Below are 23,927 nucleotides of genomic sequence, written 5' to 3' on the forward strand. Positions count from 1 at the left end.
TCAACACGTTAAACATGGCTGGACTAATGGTTTATGAAATGCTGTGCATGACCACCTGTCAACGGAGGGCTCTTTACCTGGGGTAATAAGGGAAGCAGAGCTGGAAGGTGCCACTGAAACCCTTCCCAGAGATCTGCTCCATCCAGCCATTCTTCTCACATTTCTGCAGGGTTCTCTTCAGTAGATGTACTGCAGGAAGTGAAGTAAGGGTGCGTCAGTACCTTTATCCAGCCACAAGCCCTGACCTCACTGTTCTATACAGTCCCCTTCCCCTTTCTGATGCAGTCAGCTTCTGTGTAGGACCCAGCTAAAGAGTGGCTTTAGAAGAGGTTTACTACATTTGTACTGTATGTAGAACTTACAGTGCAATCCTCCCCACAGATAATATTTAGGTAGATTCACGTGTTGGGCCTGAATTGTTAACAAATGTTAGTTTAATCGCCTTTTGGAAAGATTTAAACAGTCAAGACTTCTTGGTGGAAATATTAAGACCAGAGACAGTTCTTTTATAAATGTTTCTAATACAACATAATTCATTTTAGTTACACTGACCTTTTGTCTCTGTTCTGTTCCAATTGTTCTTTGAAGTATTTTTGCCTTAGTTTGAACACTTCATTTCCCATCCTTTCCTCCCTTTTGTTTTCAGGTCCTTAATTGTGATCTGGCACCTTCTTAGCTCCACCTTGTTACAGTGAATTGCTAGGGCAAGATTTGAGGGGTCAAGTACCAGAAGAAAAAAAATAAGACATGTTTTTGCTCCAGTCTTTTCCTTGGTACTTGTGTGCATTGAAGGGAACTTGCCTCTCTGGCAGATAGGAGATGAACACTGCTCGTTCAACAGTTTGTCATGAGACAGTTTTCAGTTTCAATTAGGATGGAACATTTACATAAGTTAACTTCTCTCCAAACCACTGAGAGACAGGAAAGAGCCTTTTCATCTACCAGATTCAGAAGAGACTCAGGTGGAGAAGGGAAAGAAAAAACAGAATCAAAAGGAATATACTGTTTAAATTACTTGATTTATTAAGCATAATAAATGGAAAGGTACTCACTCCAGCCAGCTTCCACAATATTGCTGAAGTGGGACTTTTAAAGGGAGAACATTTCACTGTAACAAAATCATCTGGGACTAAGCCATTGTTTTATCAGCCCTCAGCCATTCCCAGTGAATAAAGTTTTAATTAAAAATAGCACTTAAAGAGCTTGCTTTATTAACTGAATGGCTCATTTCCATTAAACTATTACCTTTGCCCATATTAGATGCACAAGAGTCCAACCCCCCCCACCCCCAAAAAAAAACACCACACAAAAAAAACTTAAAGAAAAAACACCAAGTTTTAGAATATGCATCATAAGGCTATTTTTAAACCTGGGCAGCAAAAGAAATGCAAGGCATAAAATGACAACCATGGCAGAGCACAGAACTCCTAACATAACTCCCTGTCTGCTTCTACATCTCCTCAGGTCTCCCGCTCTAGATAGTCCAGAAAGAGATTGAGATCATTACAGATATTTCTATCTAGTGGAGGGGATGTAAATTAACAGATGGCATGCTGAAACGTTTCCACATACGACCAGCGGTAAATAGATGTCATATCTCCAAGCAATGATCAATGTTCTCAGGCACTGGGGATAGGTTGAATTATGTATGCCTTTAACAACCAGAGTTGCAATTTCCTATAGCAATGCTCTAAAACCAAATAATGCCAGTGCTAAATTCGTATTAGACTAGCCTGGATATTCTTCCTACACCAGAGATTCAAGCTGAGTCATAGGTCAAAAGACAGTTACTCACCATGTGCAATGTGCAGATGTGCGTCCCGATGAGTATTCCATTGTAGGTGTGCTTGCGTCCATGTGCTGCAGATTGGAGAACTTCAGTAGTAGTGTCTATTAGGCCCGCACATACGCTGATCTCCCTTGTGACCTACCACGAGGCTAGTCAGTGTTTAGGGGCTAACCCTCTCAGTTCCTTCTCTATGGCAGAGTCATTGACAAGAACTCCAAGTAAAGGGGAGTAGGGTGGGTTGTGGAGCACCCATAAGGGGACACATGTCAAAGAACCACTGTTACTGCACAAGGTGAGAAACTACTATTTCTTCTTCTACTAGTGTCCCTATGGGTACTCTACGGTAGGTGACTCCCAAGCAGTATCCCGACGGGAGGGCTGAGACTTCAGAGCAAGATCAGTTACAGATGACAGTACTGTGGAGTCGAAGATGACATTGGCGGCGGAGTCCCCAGCGATTGCATAATGTTCTCTGAAAGCGTGGACTGACGCTCATGTTGCTGCTCTACAGATCTGAGATAGGGACATTCTTGAAGAAAAAGAGATGAAGATTGACCTTGTGAAGTGTGTACTAGTACCATCTAGAGGGGTTATACTGTGAACTTGATATCATTGTCTGCTGCAGTTCGAGATCCACTTGGAAAGTCTTTGGGCTGATATTGCTGAGTCAATGGAGAAAAAAAAAAATCTAGGGGGGCTTCCTGAAAATCTTCGTCCTGTCCAGGTAGAAGGCTAGGGCTCTTGAGTGTGTTGTATAGTCTCCCTGTTGTTCTGGTGAGGCTTGGGGTAAAAGGTTGGAAGATGAATCAACAGATTCACGTGAAATGGGGAGGTTACCACGGCAATGAATTTCAGGTGCGGTCTGAGTGTAACCTTCTCCCAAAACAATACAGTGTAAGATGGATCTGCCATCACAGCTGCTATTTCTCCTAGCCAAGGTAATCACTATCAGGAAGACTGTTTTCACTGAGAGGTACGCAAGCAAACAGGTGGTCCTGGGTATGAAGGGAAGCCTAGTCAGTCTTTTCAATACCAGGTTTAGGACCCACATGGGAGTAAGAAATTGAGGAAGTAATTAGATGCAACAGCAGCGAATATCCCTCTACTGGTTGGTGGAAGGCTGCTATAGCTACTGGGTGGACTCAGAGAGCCCTGATCTTTTTAGGGTTAATGCATAGTCTAAGATATGTGGAAGAGTTGCGAATGTCAGGGAAATTTGTTGGGAAGTACACCAAATCCAAAACCTAGACCACTTTTGCAGGTAAGTACGTCATATTGAGAACTTTCTATTGTGTAATACATCTTGCACTTCCTTTGAATAGGAGCTTTCTAGGTGTTGGAACCAAGTAGGAGCCATGCCTTGAGCCAGAGAATCCCCAGGTTGGGATGTAGGGTACAGCCTCTGTTTTGCGAGAGGCGGTATGGAGTGGCTGGGAGAGGAATCGGCAGGCACAGCCCAAGCTGTGCCAGGTAAGGGTGCCAGGTCTGTCTCGGCCAAGTGGGAGCACATCATATTGATCACTCCATCTCTTTTTATTTTCAGCAGGACTTTTGACAGTAGGGGAAAGGAAGGAGAGAGAGCTGGAGCGTGAATGGCCATGGTGCCCGCGTCAGGAGTGGCTATGGTAGCTCTGATGAGAAGGGGAGCGCACACGGCGCCTGTGCCTGTCCCGTCGATACTCTCTGCTCGGCGTGGAGCGGTGCCTGGAACTCCTATCCGATGGCACCCAACCAGACAGCCTAGTGGGTGACGAAAGCAGAGGCTGGAGACTGTGCCCTGACAGGACGCTGAGCGGCAAGCAGGCCTGAGAGCGGTCCCCTGACCGGGATCTGCGTCGGGTCAGGGTCGACTGCCTGGAGCCAGCGGCGGCTTGCCTCCTGAGCGGGGCCCGGGTGCCGATGATCATAGAATCATAGAATATCAGGGTTGGAAGGGACCCCAGAAGGTCATCTAGTCCAACCCCCTGCTCAAAGCAGGACCAATTCCCAGTTAAATCATCCCAGCCAGGGCTTTGTCAAGCCTGACCTTAAAAACCTCTAAGGAAGGAGATTCTACCACCTCCCTAGGTAACGCATTCCAGTGTTTCACCACCCTCTTAGTGAAAAAGTTTTTCCTAATATCCAATCTAAACCTCCCCCACTGCAACTTGATGCCCCGGGTACCTGCAGAGTCATAATGTCTTGAGCCGTCTGTAGCTCCTCCGGCGGCGAAGGCATCCCGACATCTGGAGGGGCCTGAGTTGACACAACCGGGCTGTTCCGCTCGACATGAGTCGGAGCTCTGGAGCCCAGGGGGGAACTGGGGCTACCTCACTCAGGTCTAGCCTCGCCCCTTGCTTTCTCTCGACACCGCTGAGAAGATGGGGCCTTTCTCTGTTTCTTAGACGTGGAGAGGTGCCGGCCACCTGAAGGTGCCAGGGGATCACTGCGCACCAAAGACGAGGTGCCCGGTATCGAATCCGCTCGGCGCACCGGCGTTGGGTCCAGTGCCGACTCCATGAGAAGGGCCCGAAGTCTAATGACTCTTTTGTTTTTGCTTCTAGGTTTGAAGGATCTGCAGATTTTACAGTGGTCACTAATGTGGAATTGACCCAGGCAGCGGAGACAGTCGGTGTGCGGGTCACTTCTGGGCATCGAATGCCTGCAAGAATCGCATGATTTAAACCCTGGGGCATGGGGCATGCCCCGGCCTGAACGCTAACTAACTGAACCGAAACTTGTTGAACACACACACACACACACACACACACACAAAACGAACGAGTTCTGGGATGAGCTGCAGCGAAGCGAAGCTGGAGCATGTAGTTCTGACGCACCCTCACTGGCGGCAAGAAGGAACTGAGGGTGGGGGAAGCATTCAGCTCCCCTTATAGCGCACTATAGAGGCGCTACTCCAGGGGTTGCAGCAGCACTCCCCCTACGGGTACTGCTAAGGGAAAAACTTCCGGCACCGGTGCACGTGGCGCGCATGCATGCCTACTGTGGAATACACATGAGCAAGCAGTCGAAGAAGAAGCTTCTTTCGCAGACTGGATTCCTTCCTAGTCTGGGTCCACCAATCACTCACGCCCCCATAGTTACTGTCCTTTGTTCCAATTTCTTTCAGGCATCTCTTGGGGGTGGAGACACCATCTCTTAAGCCAGCTGAAGACAAAATGGAGGGGTTTTCCAGGGCCTTTTATATTCTCTCTGGGTGCCTGAAAACATGTTGGGGTACAGTATTGCAAACAGAATGCAGATAGCAATATCTATTAAAGTGTAGGTGCCTTGGCTTTCAGCCACCAATGCCATGAGGCAGTGTGCCTCAGTTTCTCCTTCTACACAGCAGTGTAGACCAGTTATGCTTTTGCTGCTGTGCCAAGCTTCCAGTCTGTTTACAGGTATAAGCTGAAAAGCAACATGCTTGTGATACTGTTTTGTCACCATCCCTAGCATGTACAAAAGTTTTTTCCACAAATCAGGTATGTCACACATCTTTAAAGGGTTTACCATTAGTATTAACTCCTTTGTCTTGACCCATATATGAAATAGCAAAAGACACAAGATTAACAGGAAATCTATGGTGGACAGGCTCGGTTCACACAATTTAGCTTGTTTAGTGTCTACAGCATTTCCCAAGTCCTTTGTGTACCATGGTAGGGGGTTAGACAGAGTCTAACCCTAACCCTAATCCATCTCAGGAATTGTTCCTGAGTAACCAAATCACACATTCCTTCAAAGCTTGTAATGTCTTTTCCCCTCACCCACTTGTCTAACAACTCTCTCATTTCATTTACATAAACCACATTACTCAATCCAGATCCCCTCTTAAGACTCCTGAATTTAACCCTGTAGGTTTCAGGTATAATCTGAAACGGTTTTAAAATCAGTTCCTTAAAATTTACCATAGTCTGAAGAATCATCAATAGGCATCTTATTGAATATGTCCAGTGCTCTCACCTCAATTTTGCAACTGAAGTAAGTCATTTTTTGACCTTCAAGCATTGCATGGAGAGTGCAGTGTCTCTCAAAGGTGATGAAATATTAGGCAATATCACTGAATTCCATTATACTGCGGACATAACCGTTCCCATTTGTGGATTTTTGGGGAAGCGGAGCCAGCTGCTGAAGGGTTCTGTCTCTGCCACTCCATTACAGACAGTTCATGCTTCTGAGTCTCAATCTGAGCTTGTATTTCTCTGTCTTAACTCCAGGGTTAGCCTCTGGGTTTTCATGGCTCTTTTGTAAGCAGCTTCCTCCCTGGCTACCTCTGCTTCTTTGAGCTTCATTTGAAACTCACGGTCCTTTGCCTTCTCTTTTGCTTCCAGTCTGGCCAGCTCTAGTTTTGTAGCTGCCTCACTGGTAGTCATTTTCCTGCTTTCTTGTGCTTGTTTCCCTCATCCGAAATAAACAGAAAACAACAAACCAGTAACCACTTTGTCTGTTCTCCAGCCACCACACCCAAAACTCACTTAAAATCACTACCACTATCTCAAAGCAATCAGCTGTGCACAGATCCTGCCGACTATGCCACTGTAACAGGTTGGGTCACAGAGACCCCCTTGGGACTGTCACCTGATGTACTGAGACTACCTCTGAGCCCGTTTTCCCTGCCAGCTTGGGACTTCAGAACCCTGTCTTGTTGAGCCAGACACGCTGCAAACACAGACCCAGTTCTGAACCACATTCCCCCAAAGCTGCAGACTTAACTGAAAACAGCTTAAGAAGTGCTCCTGTCTCTAGCACCCAGACACCCAGCTCCCAATGGGATCCAAACCCCAAATGAATCCGTTTTACTCTGTATACAGCTTATACAGGGTAAACGCATAAATTGTCTGCCCTTTATAACACTGATAGAGAGATATGCACAGCTTACTCTGGGTTAATTTATAAGCAAAAGTGCTTTTATTAAATATAAAAAGTAGGACTTAAGTGGTTGTAAGTAATAACAGACAGAACAAAGTAAGTTACCAAGCAAAATTAAACAAAACACACAACTCTAAACCTAATACATTAAGAAACTGCGTACAGGTAAATCTCACCCTTAGAGATGTTCCAATAAGCTTCTTTCACAGACTGGACTCCTTCCCAGTCTGGGTCCAGCAATCACTCCCACCCCCGTAGTTACTGTCCTTTGTTCCAGTTTCTTTCAGCCATCTCTTGGGGGTGGAGAGGCCATCTCTTAAGCCAGCTGAAGACAAAATGGAGGGGTTTCCAGGGCCTTTTATATTCTCTCTTTTGTGGGAGGAAACCCCTTTATTCTCCTGTGCAAAATCACAGCAACAAGATGGAGTTTGTAGGCACCTGGGCAAGTCACATGTTCATGAATGATTCAGCTTTTTGCAGGCTGACGCCATTGTTTATATGTTAGTTTGAACATCCCCAAGAAAGCTCAGATGTGGATTGGTTTCTCCCAAAGTTCATTGTCAGTTAAGTGTTTATTGATTGGGCACTTACTGAGAATAGTCCTTTCTCAAGAAGCTGACCAAATGCTTCACTGAGGCTACTTAGAATCAAACACATTGAGATACAAGTACATAGCCAATATTCAAAACTTCAAATACAAAAATGCTACACACATACAGACAGCATAATCATAACCAGCAAACTACAACCTTTCCATAGACACCCCACTTGACCTCCTCTGTACAAGACCTGATGCAACCATAGGACCCTGGTTGCAACAATAATCTATATGGTCACAGTTCATATCGCTAACGTCATACATACCTACAGTGGAACACCCATAGGACACTACTGGAAAAAGAACCTGACATCATGATCTCTGAATGACAAGAACACTAGTCTCAGCCAATCCCCTTTTGCCCTCATTGCTAGGCCCCTTTATGGATCAGAGAGCCCTAAATCAAAAATTTGATTATGCTGATGCAGATGGGGAGTCCAAGATTGGCTGTGCTATCTCTGGCTCATGTAAGCATTACAGGAAGGCACCAAGCAACACAAAAATTTGGAAACAAAGAACCAAAAATGCTAATGTGTCTGGAGATTTGCTTCTGAGTCTGGCAGTAGGGGTACATTACAGTGAGTTGACATCTGCCTCATATGACTACCAGCACAGGTCAAACAATCACAGTGTCCAGAAGTGCTGAGATCAACACCACATACTGTAGGTTTCAGAGTAACAGCCGTGTTAGTCTGTATTCGCAAAAAGAAAAGGAGTACTTGTGGCACCTTAGAGACTAACCAATTTATTAGAGCATGAGCTGTAGCTCACGAAAGCTCATGCTCTAATAAATTGGTTAGTCTCTAAGGTGCCACAAGTACTCCTTTTCTTTTTATCACATACTGTAGTTCCTTTGCAAGTGAACAGTTAGGAAAAAAAAATCTACCTTTGAGTCCCTAAGACATCACCACTACTCTTAATAAAGAATGGTTTACAAGTCGCAATCAAATTATAATATCCCACAGAAAGATTTTTTTTTTCTTTTCTGGCAACCAAGATGTCCTACGCCTCTTTCAAATACAACTAACACAGTCTCTGCCCCAAGCAGTTATCTGTCTTAAGATTATAAAATATGGAGAAGTGGAGGCAGCACAAACAAGCAAACTGGTCAAGGTGGTGCATGGGTGCTTCATTGGTTAGGATTGTGCAACATCTCAGGATAGGAAGTAAATCTGGAACTGCATTTATTTTTTTTCGAGCTACAGTCTCCTAGAATTTTTCCAGACGTAACAAAAAAAAAAAATCAATTCAACTGGCTTAAGACAAATAAGAATGGTACTATCTAGACCGGGGTGGCCAACCTATGGCTCCGGAGCCACAAGCAGCTCTTGAGAAGTTAATATGTGGCTCCTTGTATAGGCACCGACTCCGGGGCTGAGGGCTTTAGAGCAAGATGACACAAAAATCCATTATGGTTCAGAGAGGGACCAGGTGGCCATAAGCCTTGGGACTCAACTGAAATAATGGGACTTTAAAATCCTGGGAATCTCTGTAGTGTGCTTCTTTCACAAAGGATAGTGCTAAGCAGCTGCCTGGCCCCTGGCAAATCAAACAGTACATTTTTAACAGGGAATATAGAGAATTCTGTGGCTTTTGGGACTCCCCGCTTAGTCTCTGTGAAACTGACAGCTATGTAGATTTGGAGTCATACCCTGGAAGTTGGAGTTGGTCCCTGGGTGGTTCTCCAGAACATACTTCTTCAGAGCTGTGGTGGAGCAAGTCTTCGGTTCATTCATGGCAGCAATAGCAGACAGGATGGCATCTTCCATCAGACTCCCACCAAGTAGGGGCTTCTCCCCTGATTTTTTCAGCTATTTTCCAAGGAGGAAGAGAAAAGCAATCAAGACAAAATTCTCCGAAACCAGCTCAGGACAAGACTCTTCTGCATCAGGTGAGTCAGGGCTCCTGCATTAGCAGAGATACGTTTTACATTAAAACGTTGCACAGGGAATACCTCATTCCCACCCCACAAGGAGAAGACAGGTCTTTTAGTCAATTGACCAGAAATGCCTTTGATTGGAGCCACTGTCCCATCTCCAAGATACACAGTAGATATATTTTTAATATACTTAGTACTGTCCAGTCCCCTGCATTCAGGACTTGATGACCTCTCGAAGTCCCTTCCAGTCCTACGATTTATATTGAGCTGAAGAAAGTAACACCACTGGTTAATTAACATGCCATGACCTTCCTCCATCTCACAGACCAGACAGCCATTGGCTTTAGACTTCCATACGTCTCTGCCATAGGTGGGACTCACACACACCTAGCAAAAGTATTTATAGTTACACTGACAGAATGTTAAAAAACCCAAACCAAACACTTACCCCACCATCCTGCCTCATCACTCTAGTGAGTCAGAGATGAAACAGCATGTGGAGCACTACTGACAATAAACAGGCTATAGATCTCAGCAAGAATAGCTGGGTGTCCCGCTCCAAAAGTGGAGACCAACCTAAGAATCCTAATATTCCACAATCTGAGAACTGTTGCATGTGAATCCTATTTGATAGGCTGCTAGAGAAGGTTGTAGCCCAATAAAATCAGAGTGGGAGAAAATAGAAGGATTATGTATGGTATAAACAACAACAGAAGGTGAAGTAAGACTAACTCTGGCCTCTGACCTGGAATGTTCCAGAAGCTCCTTTGCCTGTGATCTGCTCTAACTGGCCCTTCTCTACTGCTCTCTGCAGGGCATTCTTCAACAGCTGAGGTCTGAAAAAGACAGGCAATAGAGCTTTAAAGGGGAGGTGGAGAGATGACACTTTACCCAGGGCATGAGAGTAACTATCAGCAAGTGACATGAGCAAGGAGTAATGGATATTATTTAAAAGTGAACTGACATTGTCTTCTTGTTCTACAGTTTATCCAGAAAAGATCAAGCTTCATGTTTCAATTTAAAAGTTTGACTTAATTGTAAAGCAAATTTGTAGACAGGACAAGGTGGGTGACTTACCCACCAATCAGTCAGTGGACAGAAGGCTCTTTACATTTACCAATTAAAAGATCGTACATAACATCACTTTTTTAAACCATCCACATGGGTGAACTAGCTGGCAGGCTGTGTGCCCTTTACAGCATAAAAAAGGAAGTGGATGCCAAGAGGAAACCTGTAAATATTCATATCCCAACAACTAAAGGGATTCCATTTAGGTTACTGGTGGATGTGCAATAGAACAATGCTACCTTAGGTATCAGAAGTTTCATATGGGTTACAGAAAGAAAAAAAAGTCACAGGAAAAAGCATTTTATTCTCAGCTTCTAGGAGGGTATTACAATGCCGAGCTAAAAATGTCATCTACAGTCTCCTTAAAGGAGCACAAGAGGGCAAATCTACAGAAATTAGTGTTTCAAAACAGTGACAGAGACACCTGTTACCAATATGTACCACCTACACCTACCTTACATCCACCTTGAGTTTGGGGTAATACTGAGACACATATTTTTTGATCAGGCTGTATGAAGCTTCCTTAGGTTCACAAAGGCGGGTGAATGCCAGCGGAAGGATGTCTTCCAGCTTGACTTGCTGCTCTGGAGTGGATGTGGAGGTACTTCTCTGAAATACATTTTACAAAATATATCTGAAGTCAGAACAAGGACTAGGGCTCCATGTATTCTCAGCTATACTCATATAGGAAGAGCTGTTGAAAGAATGGTTACTTATAGTAACTGGAGTTCTGCAAGATGTGTAATCTCTATGGCAGTGGTTTCCAACATTTATACGCCCAAGATCACTTTTTGAATTTAAGAACCGAGGATCTACTACGCCCATTCCCCAAAGCCCCACCCCACTCACGTCATCCCCACAACCCCCCAGTCGCTCGCTATCCCCCACCCTCACTCACTTTCAGTGGGCTGGGGCAGTGGGGTGCGGTTCGGGAAGGAGTGCGGGCTGAGCCTGGGGCAGGAGTGAAGGAAGGCGGGAGAGGTGCAAGCTCTGGGAAGGAGTTTGGGTGCAGGAGGGGACTCTGGGCTAGGGCAGAGTGTTGGGGTGCAGGCAGGGGGTATGGGGTGCTGGCTCTGGGAGGGGGCTCAGGGCTGGGGCAGGGGTTTGGGGTGCAGGAGGAGACATGGGGGGCTGGCTCTGGGAGGCTGCAGGTTGGGTGGTGGAAGAGAAATGCTGGTCCTGCTGTACTTACGCTCCTCTTGGTCTTAATGCTGCAGAGCCATTCAGAACCTGCCCATTGAAGGGGGTGGCACTTACCTCAGGTGGTCCTGGCCCCACGCCGCTCCTGGAATGGGCCAACGCACCCCTGCTCCGCACACTGTCCCTCTCTGCAGGGACCGCCCCCACAGCTCCCATTGGCCATTGAGGACCAATGGGAGCTGCGGGGGCTGTGCATGCAGGCAGGAGCAGCGCGGAGCCCCCTGTCCCTCCCCTTCCCCCAGGGCCATGGAGGCATGTTGGGCTGCTGGCCGCTTCAGGGAGTGGCGTGGGGCAGAGGCAGGAAGGGAGCCTGCCTTAGAAGCAGCCCTGATGCACCACCAGATTGCGATCAACTGGGAGAGAGTCTCCAAGATTGACTGGTGGTGACCACTGCTCTATGGGTATTCACTGTGGGCGTGTATGTGCAATGTGCACCCGGGACTGGAAATTCTTTAATAGCAGTGTCCATTGGTCCATGCCAGCACCTGTGCCTCAAACTGAGGGCATAAGGGGTGGCACAGTTCATCTACCTCTCCAGTTCCTGATCTAATGTGAATCCCATGAGGGACTGAACAGAAGGGAAGGAGAGCGGGTTGAGAATACCCACAGGGACCATACATCTCAAATGACTCGAGTTACTATAAGGCACTTAACTTTCCTTTCTTCTTTGAGTGCTGGTCCCTATGGGTATTCACTGTGGGTGACTCGCAAGAGGTTCTCATTAAGGAAGAAGGTGCAGAGCAAGGAAGTATGCTGTATCACAGAGTGGAGGACCACTGAGCCATATGAGGCATCCTCAAGCTGAAGCATGAATCAGCACGCATGGTGCAGGTGTGTACAGAACTCTAAGGAGCTGCTCTGTACAGCTCAGAGGGATTCCTTGTATGGAAGCTGCTGATGCTGCTTGGGCTTTCATCAAGTGGGCCCTAACAGTTCGAGATGAAGGGGTGTTCATAAGATCATAACATAAAAGGGTGAAACAGGAGAAAATCCACTAAAAAAGCCTTTGGGAAGAGAGCTTTTGACTTATTTTTTTCTGCAACAACAACAGTCTTGAAGACTTTCAAAAGGGTGTTGTGTGCAGGTAGAAGGCTAGATCTCTGCGCATGCCTAGAGAGGGGAGCCTTGTCTCTTCCATGCTGTGGTGAGACTCAGGGTAAAATGCCAGAAGGTAAACAGTGGAGTTGAAGGTGAAACTCCAGGAACGAATTTTGGATGTAGTTGCAAAGAAAAAATGGTTACTAACCTTTTGTAACTGTTGTTCTTTGAGATATGTTGTTCATGTACATCCCATTCTAGGTGTATGTGCTCGCCATATGCACCGGTGCTAGAAGTTTTCCCCTCAGTAGTATCTGTAGGGGACCGGTCTGGCACCCTCTGGAGTGGCATGTGTATGCACCAGTATAAGAGGCGTTGCCAGCTTCCCCCACCTTCAGTTCCTTCTTGCCGGAAGTCTAACAGAGATGAAGGAGGGTGGGTCATGTAATGGGCATGACCACCATCTCTAAGAACAACAGTTATGAAACGATAGTAACCAGTTTTTTTTCTTCGAGTGCTTGCTCACGTCCATTCCATTGTAGGGGACTCCCAAGCAGTACCTCTGGAGATGGGCAGGAGTTCATGGACGTGCCAATTGCAACACTGCTCTGCCAAAGCCAGCGTTATCTCTGGCCTGCTGGGTGATGGCATAGTGCACTGTTAAAGGGTGTAGTGATAGTCACGTCCTGACTCTGCAGATGTTCTGGATAGGGACATGCGCCAGGAAGGCGGCTGATGACACTTGAGCCCTTGTGGAATGAGCCATCACTATCGGTGGAGGCACAGCCTGTGCTATCTCGTAGCAAATATGGATGCAGGTGGTGATCCAGGCCAAAATCCTCTGAGAAGATACCAGGAGGCCCTTCATCCTGTCAGCCACCGTGATGAGGAGTTGAGTAGATCTGCAGAAGGGCTTGGTGAGCTCCAGGTAGAAAGTCAAGGCATGTCTGACATCTAGGGTGTGCTGATGACTCTCGTTGGATGTGTGAGGCTTTGAACAGAATACCGGGAGGAAGATATCCTGGTTGACATAGAATTGCGACACCACTCGAAGGAAGACTGGATGGGGATGCAGTTGGACCTTGTCCTTGTAGAACACTGTGTACGGGGTTCTGACACAAGGGCTTTAAACTTGGAGACTCACTTGGTGGAAGTAATAGCTATAAGGAACACAACCTTCCATGACAAGTGTGAAAAGGAGCAGGAAGCCAGAGGTTCAAAGGGAGAGCCAGTGAGTCTACAGAGGACTGGGTTGAGATCCCACTGGGGAATTGGGTCCCGAACAGGCCTTTCAGGAACCTGATCTCCTCATGTGAGAATACTGATCTACCCTGGACATGAGGGTGGAAGGCTGGTATGGCCACGAAGCGTACCTTCATCGATGAACAAGGCAGGCCCTGGTGCTTTAAGTGAAGCAGATAATCTAGGATGGATTGTAGAGAGATATTCCATTCCAACACCCACTAGGAGAAGCGCTTCCACTTTGCCAGGTATGTCGCCCTGGTAGAGGGTTTTCTGCTTTCCAAGAGGACCTGCTACTCCTGACTAGAGCAGGCTTGCTTCTTGGGATTCAGTCACTCAGCAACCATGCAGTGAGGTGGAGAAAGGTGAGGTGTGGGTGCAGTAATCGTCAGTGATTCTGAGAGAGCAGGTCTGAGCAGCCAGGAAGTGTTTATGAGCATGCTGAACCAATGCTGGCGTGGCCAAGCCAGGGTGATCATAGTGATTCATGCCTTGTCCCTCTTGATCTTCAAGAGGGCTTTTTGATCAGTGGGATGGCATATATCAGGTCGCCTGACCACGAAAGGAGGAAGGCATTAGATAGCGATAAACTCTATCCTCTGCAGCGGTACCAATGTTCAATTATGTTCATTTATCAACAGGCCCAGTTCTTGACAGGTGGCTTGCAGTGTTATGAAACTGTGTTGGACCTGGTGCCTGGAGTGGCCCTTGATGAGCCAGTTGTCAAGGTATGGGTAGCTCTGGATGCCCTGAGACTACTGCCATGCACTTCGTAAATACCCTTGACGCCTACGGATACTACTGAGGGAAAAACTTCTGGCACTGGTGTACATGGCAAGCACACACACCTACAGTGGAATGAACATGAGCAAGCACTCGAAGAAGAACTTTGTCTTTTTGAAAAACTGTATAATGTAGCAGGTTTCAGAGTGGTAGCCGTGTTAGTCTGTATCAGCAAAAACAACGAGGAGTCCTTGTGGCACCTTAAAGGCTACCAAATTTATTTGGGCACAGGTGTGCCATAAGGGCCGCAACCTTCTCTTCCCTTCTAGCCAAGGTAATTACTGTCAAGGAGACAACTTTTCAAAGAGAGACAGAGGAGACAGCAGAAGATCAAGGGTTCAAATGGTGGTCTCATAAGAGCAGAAAGGACAAGCTTCAGAGCCCTGGCAGGGACAGGTTTTGTAACTGGGAGGGCGGGACAGCTACCACACGTAGGGAGTAGACAGACAAGCCTGACTTCTTCAGTGAGAGAAGATATTCCAGTATGAGGGGTATTCCCGATGCCTCAGAATGTAAGTGGTACTCCAGAACCAAAGGGAGAATCGTATCCACTTAAGTGTAAATGCTATTCCACTGAGAGGGTCTCGTGCTGCTGTTGTTTAGGATGGGTAGAACATTCTGAGAGCATGCCCTCTCTATGCTTGTCGTCCATTCAGAAACCACGCTGCCAGATGCAGGGAAGCTGGGTTGGTGTGGTTTGCCCTGCCCATGTTCTGGGCTATCACGCACAGGAATGGTTGTAGGTGGACACATGGATGGGCAGCTAGCTTTAGGATGGTGGTGAACCAGAACTGCCTCAGTCACTAGGGGGCTGTCAGGATCACTGTCACTCCAACAAGTTTGATTTTCCCCAAGTACATGAGCTACCAGGGGGATGGAGTGAAGGCATACATCAATGGGTCTGATCACTGTACCAGGAAGGCATCCCCTCTGGAGTTGAGGTCCTGGGCAGCCTGGGAACAGTATGATAGGCACTTCTTGTTCCGTTGGGTTGAGAAGAGATCCTAAGATAGGACCTTCCCATTGCTGAAAAATGCGCTACACTATCAACAGGTAGAAGTTCCTACTCGTGATCCACATAGAAATGTCTGTAGAGGCTCTCTGCTAGGGAGCAGATTATCGCTGGAACGTGTACTGCTGAGAGGGTGATCTGGTGGCCTGAGGCACCAATTCCAAAGTTGGATTGCCTCTCTGCAGAGTGGGGTGGATCTTGCTTTTCCCTGTTTATCTGTTAGACTGTGTTTATATTGTCTGACCTGACCTGGATTTGTGGAGACTGGATAATGGATAGAAACATCTTGCAGGCTTTGTGAATTGGCTGAAGCTCAAGTAGATTGATATGCAGCCTGGATTCTTTCGGGGACAAGGATTTGTGGGAGGTCTGGTCATAGAGATGTGCTCTTTGTAAGTGGCACGGGAACAAAGGGGACTCCCACATAAACCATGTCTCTGCTCTCCCACCAGGTCAGTGACATCAGCACATTCCATAGAAAAGAAACTTTGTCCAGTGAGTACCTGACTGGGACACAGAGTATCCTTAACCATGTTTGGAGACACTGCAGGTGCAGCCGTGCAAACAGGGTGACATAAGCCACATAGCAGCGGGCAGCTAATAGGACCAAGCAGGATCATACTCTAGTCTGAGGACTGAGACAAAGCTGGACAATGAGATCCCATAGTATTCTTGTCACCAAGTTAAGGAAGTATGGGCTGGATGAATGCACTATAAGGTGGGTAGAAAGCTGGCTAGATTGTCGGGCTCAACGGGTAGTGATCAATGGCTCCATGTCTAGTTGGCAGCCGGTATCAAGTGGAGTGCCCCAAGGGTCGGTCCTGGGGCCGGTTTTATTCAATATCTTCATAAATGATCTGGAGGATGGTGTGGATTGCACTCTCAGCAAATTTGCGGATGATACTAAACTGGGAGGAGTGGTAGATACGCTGGAGGGGAGGGATAGGATACAGAAGGACCTAGACCAATTGGAAGATTGGGCCAAAAGGAATCTGATGAGGTTCAATAAGGATAAGTGCAGGGTCCTGCACTTAGGACGGAAGAACCCAATGCACAGCTACAGACTAGGGACCGAATGGCTAGGCAGCAGTTCTGCGGAAAAGGACCTAGGGGTGACAGTGGACGAGAAGCTGGATATGAGTCAGCAGTGTGCCCTTGTTGCCAAGAAGGCCAATGGCATTTTGGGATGTATAAGTAGGGGCATAGCGAGCAGATCGAGGGACGTGATCGTTCCCCTCTATTCGACATTGGTGAGGCCTCATCTGGAGTACTGTGTCCAGTTTTGGGCCCCACACTTCAAGAAGGATGTGGATAAATTGGAGAGAGTCCAGCGAAGGGCAACAAAAATGATTAGGGGACTGGAACACATGAGTTATGAGGAGAGGCTGAGGGAGCTGGGATTGTTTAGCCTGCAGAAGAGAAGAATGAGGGGGGATTTGATAGCTGCTTTCAACTACCTGAAAGGGGGTTCCAAAGAGGATGGCTCTAGACTGTTCTCAATCGTAGCAGATGACAGAACGAGGAGTAATGGTCTCAAGTTGCAGTGGGGGAGGTTTCGATTGGATATTAGGAAAAACTTTTTCACTAAGAGGGTGGTGAAACACTGGAATGAGTTACCTAGGGAGGTGGTAGAATCTCCTTCCTTAGAGGTTTTTAAGGTCAGGCTTGACAAAGCCCTGGCTGGGATGATTTAACTGGGAATTGGTCCTGCTTTGAGCAGGGGGTTGGACTAGATGACCTTCTGGGGTCCCTTCCAACCCTGATATTCTATGATTCTATGAAGGAATCAGTCTTGAGGCAAATAGGCTGTTGCTGCAGATCCACCCCGATTAATTCTATGATTTGCGTGGGTGTTAAAGTGGACTTGTCTAAATTTCACTGGAATCCCAGCAATGAAAGAATTGAAGTGCAGCAGGGGCTGCTGTTTACATTCTCTGACATGACCATCCAGGTAGGAAAATGTTGGTCTGCCTTGGCTATCACTACAAGCACTTTTGTAAAGACCCTAAGGGCCATCAAAAGGCCACTTTCTGTACTGAAAGTGGTCTGGGCCCACCATGAAATGCAGGAACCTTCAGGAGGTCCAGGGGGGAGGGGAGAGAAAAGTGGGAAATGTCCAAATGAAAGTATGCCTCTTTCAAATCGAGGGCCATAAACCAGTCGCCTGAGTTGAGGGAGGGTATCAGAGGCCAGGGTGATCATCCTAAACTTTGAGTGTTGTATGAAGACATTCAACTGCCTGAGGTCCAGCATTGGCCTCCAGGCCCCCCTCTTTTAGGGGTGAGGAAGTACCTTGAGTAAAACACCTTCCCTACATGAGGGGATGGTATGGGCTCTATTTTGAGAATCATCTAATGAGACAGGTCCCTGAAAAGGGACTGGAAGAGAGCAACTCTAGTGTGTAGCTGTTTGATAGCATCCAGGATGCACTTGTCCCCTGTGATAATGTGAAAGAACTGGGAGAGAACGGGCCAGGCAGCCACCAAAAGTGGTGATAGTGAGCGGCACAGAGACTGGCAGATCCCTCATGTATCGCATCAAAATACTTTCTGGAGGCAGCTAAGGCCGTGGAGTGGAGTGCGATGATGTGGGATGCTAGCCATGCTGGACAATTCCTTGGGGGAGGGAGAGGGTTCACAGGATGGTTGGAGGGGAGCTTAATGAGACAAGTCCCATGGGGACCTTGGGAAAGGATACAGATGGATTATGTAGGACCCCTACCATTAAATTATGGGGGGGAGGAGGAGGGAGAATCAATTTATTATGCTGGTGGCGTTAGATGCTTTTAGTAAGTGGATGGAGACGTTCCCCATGGGATACCAAACTGCCAAGGTGACAGCTAAAAAGTTGGTCAATAAGGTATTTACTCGTTCGCGGGGGGTTCCAAAAATAATAGACTCTGACCAAGGAGCCGCTTTCCGATCCCATCTGATTGGGGAGCTCACAGCACTCACCGGAATCATACAGCTGTTCATAGAATCATAGAATATCAGAGTTGGAAGGGACCTCTGGAGGTCATCTAGTCCAACCCCCTGCCCAGAACAGGACCAATCCCCAACTAAATCATCCCAGCCAGGGCTTTGTCAAGCCTGACCTTAAAAACTTCTAAGGAAGGAGATTCCACCACCTCCCTAGGTAACACATTCCAGTGTTTCACCACCCTCCTAGTGAAAAAGTTTTTCCTAATATCCAACTTAAATCTCCCCCACTGCAACTTGAGACCATTACTCCTAGTCCTGTCATCTGCTATCACTGAGAATAGTCTAGATCCATCCTCTTTGGAACCACTTTTCAGGTAGTTAAAAGCAGCTATCAAATCCCCTCTCATTCTTCTCTTCCGTAGACTAAACAATCCCAGTTCCCTCAGCCTCTCCTCATAGGTCATGTGTTCCAGACCCCTAATCATTTTTGTTGCCCTTCGCTGGACTCTCTCCAATTTCTCCACATCCTTCTTGTAGTGTGGGGCCCAAAACTGGACACAGTACTCCAGATGAGGCCTCACCAATGTCAAATAGAGGTGAACGATCACGTCCCTCGATCTGCTGGCAATGCCCCTACCTATACACCCCAAAATGCCATTGGCCTTCTTGGCAACAAGGGCACACTGTTGACTCATATCCAGCTTCTCGTCCACTGTCACCCCAGGTCCTTCTCTGCAGAACTGCTGCCTAGCCATTCAGTCCCTAGTCTGTAGCGCTGCGTTTGATTCTTCCGTCCTAAAAGTGCAGGACTCTGCACTTGTCCTTGTTGAACCTCATCAGATTTCTTTTGGCCCAATCCTCCAATTTGTCTAGGTCCCTCTGTATCCTATCCCTACCTGCCACCGTATCTACCACTCCTCCCAGTTTAGTGTAATCCGCAAACTTGCTGAGGGTGCAATCCACACCATCCTCCAGATCATTAATGAAGATACTGAACAAAACCAGCCCCAGGACCGACCCTTGGGGCACTCCGCTAGATACCGGCTGCCAACTAGACATGGAGCCATTGATCACTACCCGTTGAGCCCGACAATCTAGCCAACTTCCTACCCACCTTGTAGTGCATCCATCCAGCCCATACTTCTTTTACTTGCTGACAAGAATATGTGGGAGACCGTGTCAAAAGCTTTGCTAAAGTCAAGGAATAACACGTCCACTGCTTTCCCTTCATCCACAGAACCAGTTATCTCATCATAGAAGGCAATTAGTTTAGTCAGGCATGACTTGCCCTTGGTGAATCCATGCTGACTGTTCCTGATCACTTTCCTCTCGTCTAAGTGCTTCAGAATTGATTCCTTGAGGACCTGCTCCATGATTTTTCCGGGGACTGAGGTGAGGCTGACTGGCCTGTAGTTCCCAGGATCCTCCTCCTTCCCTTTTTTAAAGATTGGCACTACATTAGCCTTTTTCCAGTCTTCCAGGACTTCCCCTGATCGCCATGAGTTTTCAAAGATAATGGCCAATGGCTCTGCAATCACATCCGCCAATTCCATATTGCTTATCACCCGCAAGCTGTGGGACAGGTGGAACGCATGAACTGCACTATTAAAAGTAAATTGAGAAGGGGGGTAGAAAAAGGAAGGAAAAATTGGTCACAATTGTTACCCTTTGTTCTAATGAGAATAAGGGCCCAAAGAATCAAAAGGTACAGGATTCTCCCCACCATGAAGCTCTTATGGGAAGGCCAGTGTAACGGTGGGAAAATTTGCTTTCTCCAGTACCTGGAGAGGTTTCTACACAGGATTAACACAAGAATGGGTTTTAACCCTAATTGACCTCAGCAGGCAGTGGCCTGGCAAAAAGAGCAAGGAGCAGCAAAAGTCAAAACATGGTATAATCTACCAGGAGAACACAATATACTGCAGTGGGTGATTGAGTGATGTACCAGATTCCCAGCTTGACAAAACCCTGGCTGGGATGATTTAGACAGGGCTGGTCCTGCTTTGAGCAGGGGGTTGGACTAGTTGATCTCCTTAGTTCTCTTCTAACCCTGATCTTCTATGATTCTATGATTCCAGGAAACGCATCCATTCCAAGCTCCTAAATGGAAGGGCCCTTAACGGGTCCTTAACCAATTAGGGCCCAATTTGCTATTACTGGCAACAGAAAATGGGGGACAGGAGTTGGTTCACTGTACAAAAATAAAGAGGTAAAAGCACACAGAAGATGAGAAACAGGAAACGATGTTATTTGCTTTACAGAAACAAAATGCAAAGGATGGTGGAACGGTGGAATGGAGAGAAATCAACAACAATCCAACGTGGAAAGGTAAATAGTACCTGTGGATGTGAATGGGATGATGTTTAATAATCCAGAACAGAGGTGTAACCACTCACCAAATACCCCCCAGTGATTTAATGAAGGGGGAAAAGGAATGAGAACGAATTCTAACCATACGGATTAAGGGAGAGTGTAAAGGGGGAATGGAATTTGCTTCCCCCCTTGGCAAACTTAATTATACTTGTAGTGCCCCTTCCCTGGTACCACCCCTTCCAATATATGGTCGTGTTCCATTCTGGGGGTGGGGGTGTCTCGTGTCTGGCGGCAATGAGCCCACTCAATGAGAATGAGCCCACCTCTTATGTACCTGACGGGAGGGGTAAGGAGCAAGGTTACTTTTGGCCATGGTCACTTTATGTGTCTCCTCCTTACACCTTCCCACTCCTCCAGCTGCTTGGTTACCATAGCAACTGATTAGCCCCTTATCTTCTCTTGTTACTGAAAGGCAAGGCTACCAGCTTGGGGTGGGGATATAAGAGAAGGAGGGGAATGCAGCCTTGTGCTTTCACTTACATTCTTTTGCTCGCTTATTCAGCCTGTTTAAACTAAAAGCAAGGCCAGAAGCAAGATTATTATTGTTTGGTCTTTACCCTTTTTATTTCACAGTCTCCTAACAAGGACCATCAATGACTATTAGCCATGATGGTCAGGGAAAACCCCATTCTCTGGATGTCCCTAAACCTCTGACTGCTAGAAGCTGGGACTGGATGACAGGAGATGGACCACTTGATAAATGCTCTGTTTTATTAATTCCCTCTGAATCATCTGGCACTGGCCACTATTGTGAGACAGGATACTGGGCTAGACGGACCATTGGTCTGACCCAGTATGGCCATTCTTATGTTCTTATCATGCTCCAATACTAGAGCCAAAGGTACCACAGGATCCTACCCTGGCCTATCAGGAACAGGAGTAGATGCAGAGTATGTGACTGCACTGGAGCTTCCAATTCACAGCTGGGGCAAGCTACTGGCAATGCTGGCCTGACTGAGTCAGGACATCCTATAACAGGATTGGATCTGAGAAGGACTCGGGATTCCAGATCTGTATAGATAGCTAGGTCCTAGAGGAGGTCATATTGAGGTCCAGTCTGCGAAGTGTCTTGGGCTTGGCCTGAACTGTCCATCTCACCTTGGAAGTGGAGGACGTATGCAGGGCCAGTACCACCAGTGCAGAGGGAGAATGATCCCTTCTGTTTTTATGCAGTGCACGAGTTGTTACTGTTCTTTCACTGCAAGGTTTCAGTGCCCTGGAAGCTCCCGATACAGTCAATGTAATCTTCCTGTAGCTCCAGGTGCACCTGTTCTGGAGCACAGAGTCTGACAGGACGAAGAGACAAAGGAGACCCATTTTTAGAGAATTTATGGGGAGATTTGTCCCTCTTTTTGTGGGGTTGTTGGCCCTTGCCTTCCTCATGCTCCTGCTTCATAGTCCATTTCTTGAGGATTCCCATCTGTTGGGATGAGACACAGGAAGGGTGTTGCCCGGAGGCTCTGAATAGGTAGTTGGGGAGTAGGAGGGCCCAGGTTCCGAACAGAGCCTCATGGAGAGCTCCAGCACTTGAATTAGTGGGATTGCCTAGTACACAGGGAGAAGCATGGCAGATGCCACACTTTGCAGGGATGTGTGTTTCCCCGAGGTAATACAGGCAGCTCTCATGTGGGTTGCTCAGTAAGAAGACCTGGGGGCTAGCCAGGCAAGGCTTGAAGCCTGGAACTTTGAGCATAAAAGGTATACAAAATGGTGGGGGAGCTGAGGGAATCCCCACAATCCCCACATAACTAATTTTAGCACTAAAACTCAAGCTATTTACAACTTTGAACAATTATTTACAATATTTACAGGTTTGACAAAGCAGAGCACTGAGGAGCAGAATCGGACATAGGAGGGTTCCATCCCAGACCACAGAAAAGGAACTGGAGAGGCTGTTGATCAGCACCACCCCTTATGTCCTTGGTTGGGAGCACAAAGAGGTGCAGAGTGCAAGCATGGACCAACAGACACTGGTATTGAAGAATTTCCAGTACCCAGTGCACAAAGAGCATGCACACCCACAATGAATACCCATAGGGATCAGCACCTGAAGAAGAACCTGACTACATATTTAATAAAACAAAGTTACAATAAGGCAGCTTTTCAAACGTAATGTTGCATCAACAAGTTAAAGGGGTATTGTCTACATGACATCAAGTCAATTAGTCTGAGATTTTCGAAGGAGCCTAATGGAGCTGGGCACTTACAATCCCAGCCTTAAATAATGGAGTTAATACGCGTGCCCTGAATGCCCTTGACCACACGTGGGTTTAGTCACATCTTCCTTTTTATCGTTTTAATGTCTCTTCGCCCATTCCCAATTGCTGTGTAAAAGTTTTAATTTGTTTATGTGAATCCGACTTTACACTATCAGCAAATGCACAAAAGCAAAACTGAAAAGGAAAGGTTCCCCCATGCATTCTGCATCAGTTCTATTAAACTGTAGAAACAAAAAAGACAGGAGTGTGATTTTTAAGTCGGTGTTCCTTTTAAATCAAGCCTTCACATTGGTTTCCCTATCCGTTCCACAGTGGTAGGAGATGGATGATTAGAAAGGGGAGCTCTGCTCTTTACACAAAAATATCCCAGTGAAGAATCAAAAGGGAAGAAAATGCAGAAAATGCAGTAGATTTGTGAATAGTTATTCAAGTGTGGAAACTGCACATCCAGACAGTTTTCACAACAGGCCAGGTTGCTAGCTACTTGTTTTTAGTTAGATTATTAACTGCTGCTGCCTACATGAAGAAAGCAAACAGCAAAGAGGAATACTGATTTGCTTCAATGCTTTGTAAGGACATGAAGTGACACATTAGTACGGATCAGCTGCAGTAGTCTTTAATGCAGCAACACAGCTTTATTTTAAAAAAGAAACAATTCTACAGTAGGTTCCTTCTCACACCTTAAGTACCCACACATATCACCATCATTATCCTTTCTAGACCTCTCGGTTTGTTTTGTAGCCAGGAAGTAAGCTCCAATATGTTCAAATACTCAGTCCAACACCACCTTTAAAACATCAGGACTCAAGTCTGGGACATCAATGGATATCCCATTTTTGTGGATTGGATATCACTTAGTTGGCAGCTAAAGCATAAATGCTGCACAGCCATTACCACAGGAAGTAGGGAGAGGGAAAGCTACTTTTAGCAAGGGCATCTAAGCTCAAGAACCATACCTGA

The 23,927-nt window shown here is 46.7% G+C and overlaps 1 protein-coding gene across 16 annotated transcripts in view; it reads right to left on the minus strand.

Annotated features, from left to right (window-relative positions):
• The window catches only part of HP1BP3 (heterochromatin protein 1 binding protein 3), an 80,152-nt gene that overhangs the window by 6,259 nt on the left and 49,966 nt on the right, over nucleotides 1-23,927 (minus strand). For all 16 annotated transcript variants that reach the window (XM_084651937.1, XM_084651941.1, XM_084651946.1 and 13 more), the window contains 4 exons: nucleotides 10,634-10,788; nucleotides 9,857-9,947; nucleotides 8,884-9,043; nucleotides 78-189 (listed from right to left, as the gene is read on the minus strand). In XM_084651937.1, the coding sequence (XP_084508063.1) occupies nucleotides 78-189; nucleotides 8,884-9,043; nucleotides 9,857-9,947; nucleotides 10,634-10,788 (518 nt within the window). The remainder of the gene's footprint in view (nucleotides 1-77; nucleotides 190-8,883; nucleotides 9,044-9,856; nucleotides 9,948-10,633; nucleotides 10,789-23,927) is intronic.

The sequence above is a fragment of the Lepidochelys olivacea genome, assembly GCF_965140295.1.
Source record: "Lepidochelys olivacea isolate rLepOli2 genome assembly, chromosome: 18".
In the NCBI taxonomy this organism is placed as follows: domain Eukaryota; kingdom Metazoa; phylum Chordata; order Testudines; family Cheloniidae; genus Lepidochelys; species Lepidochelys olivacea.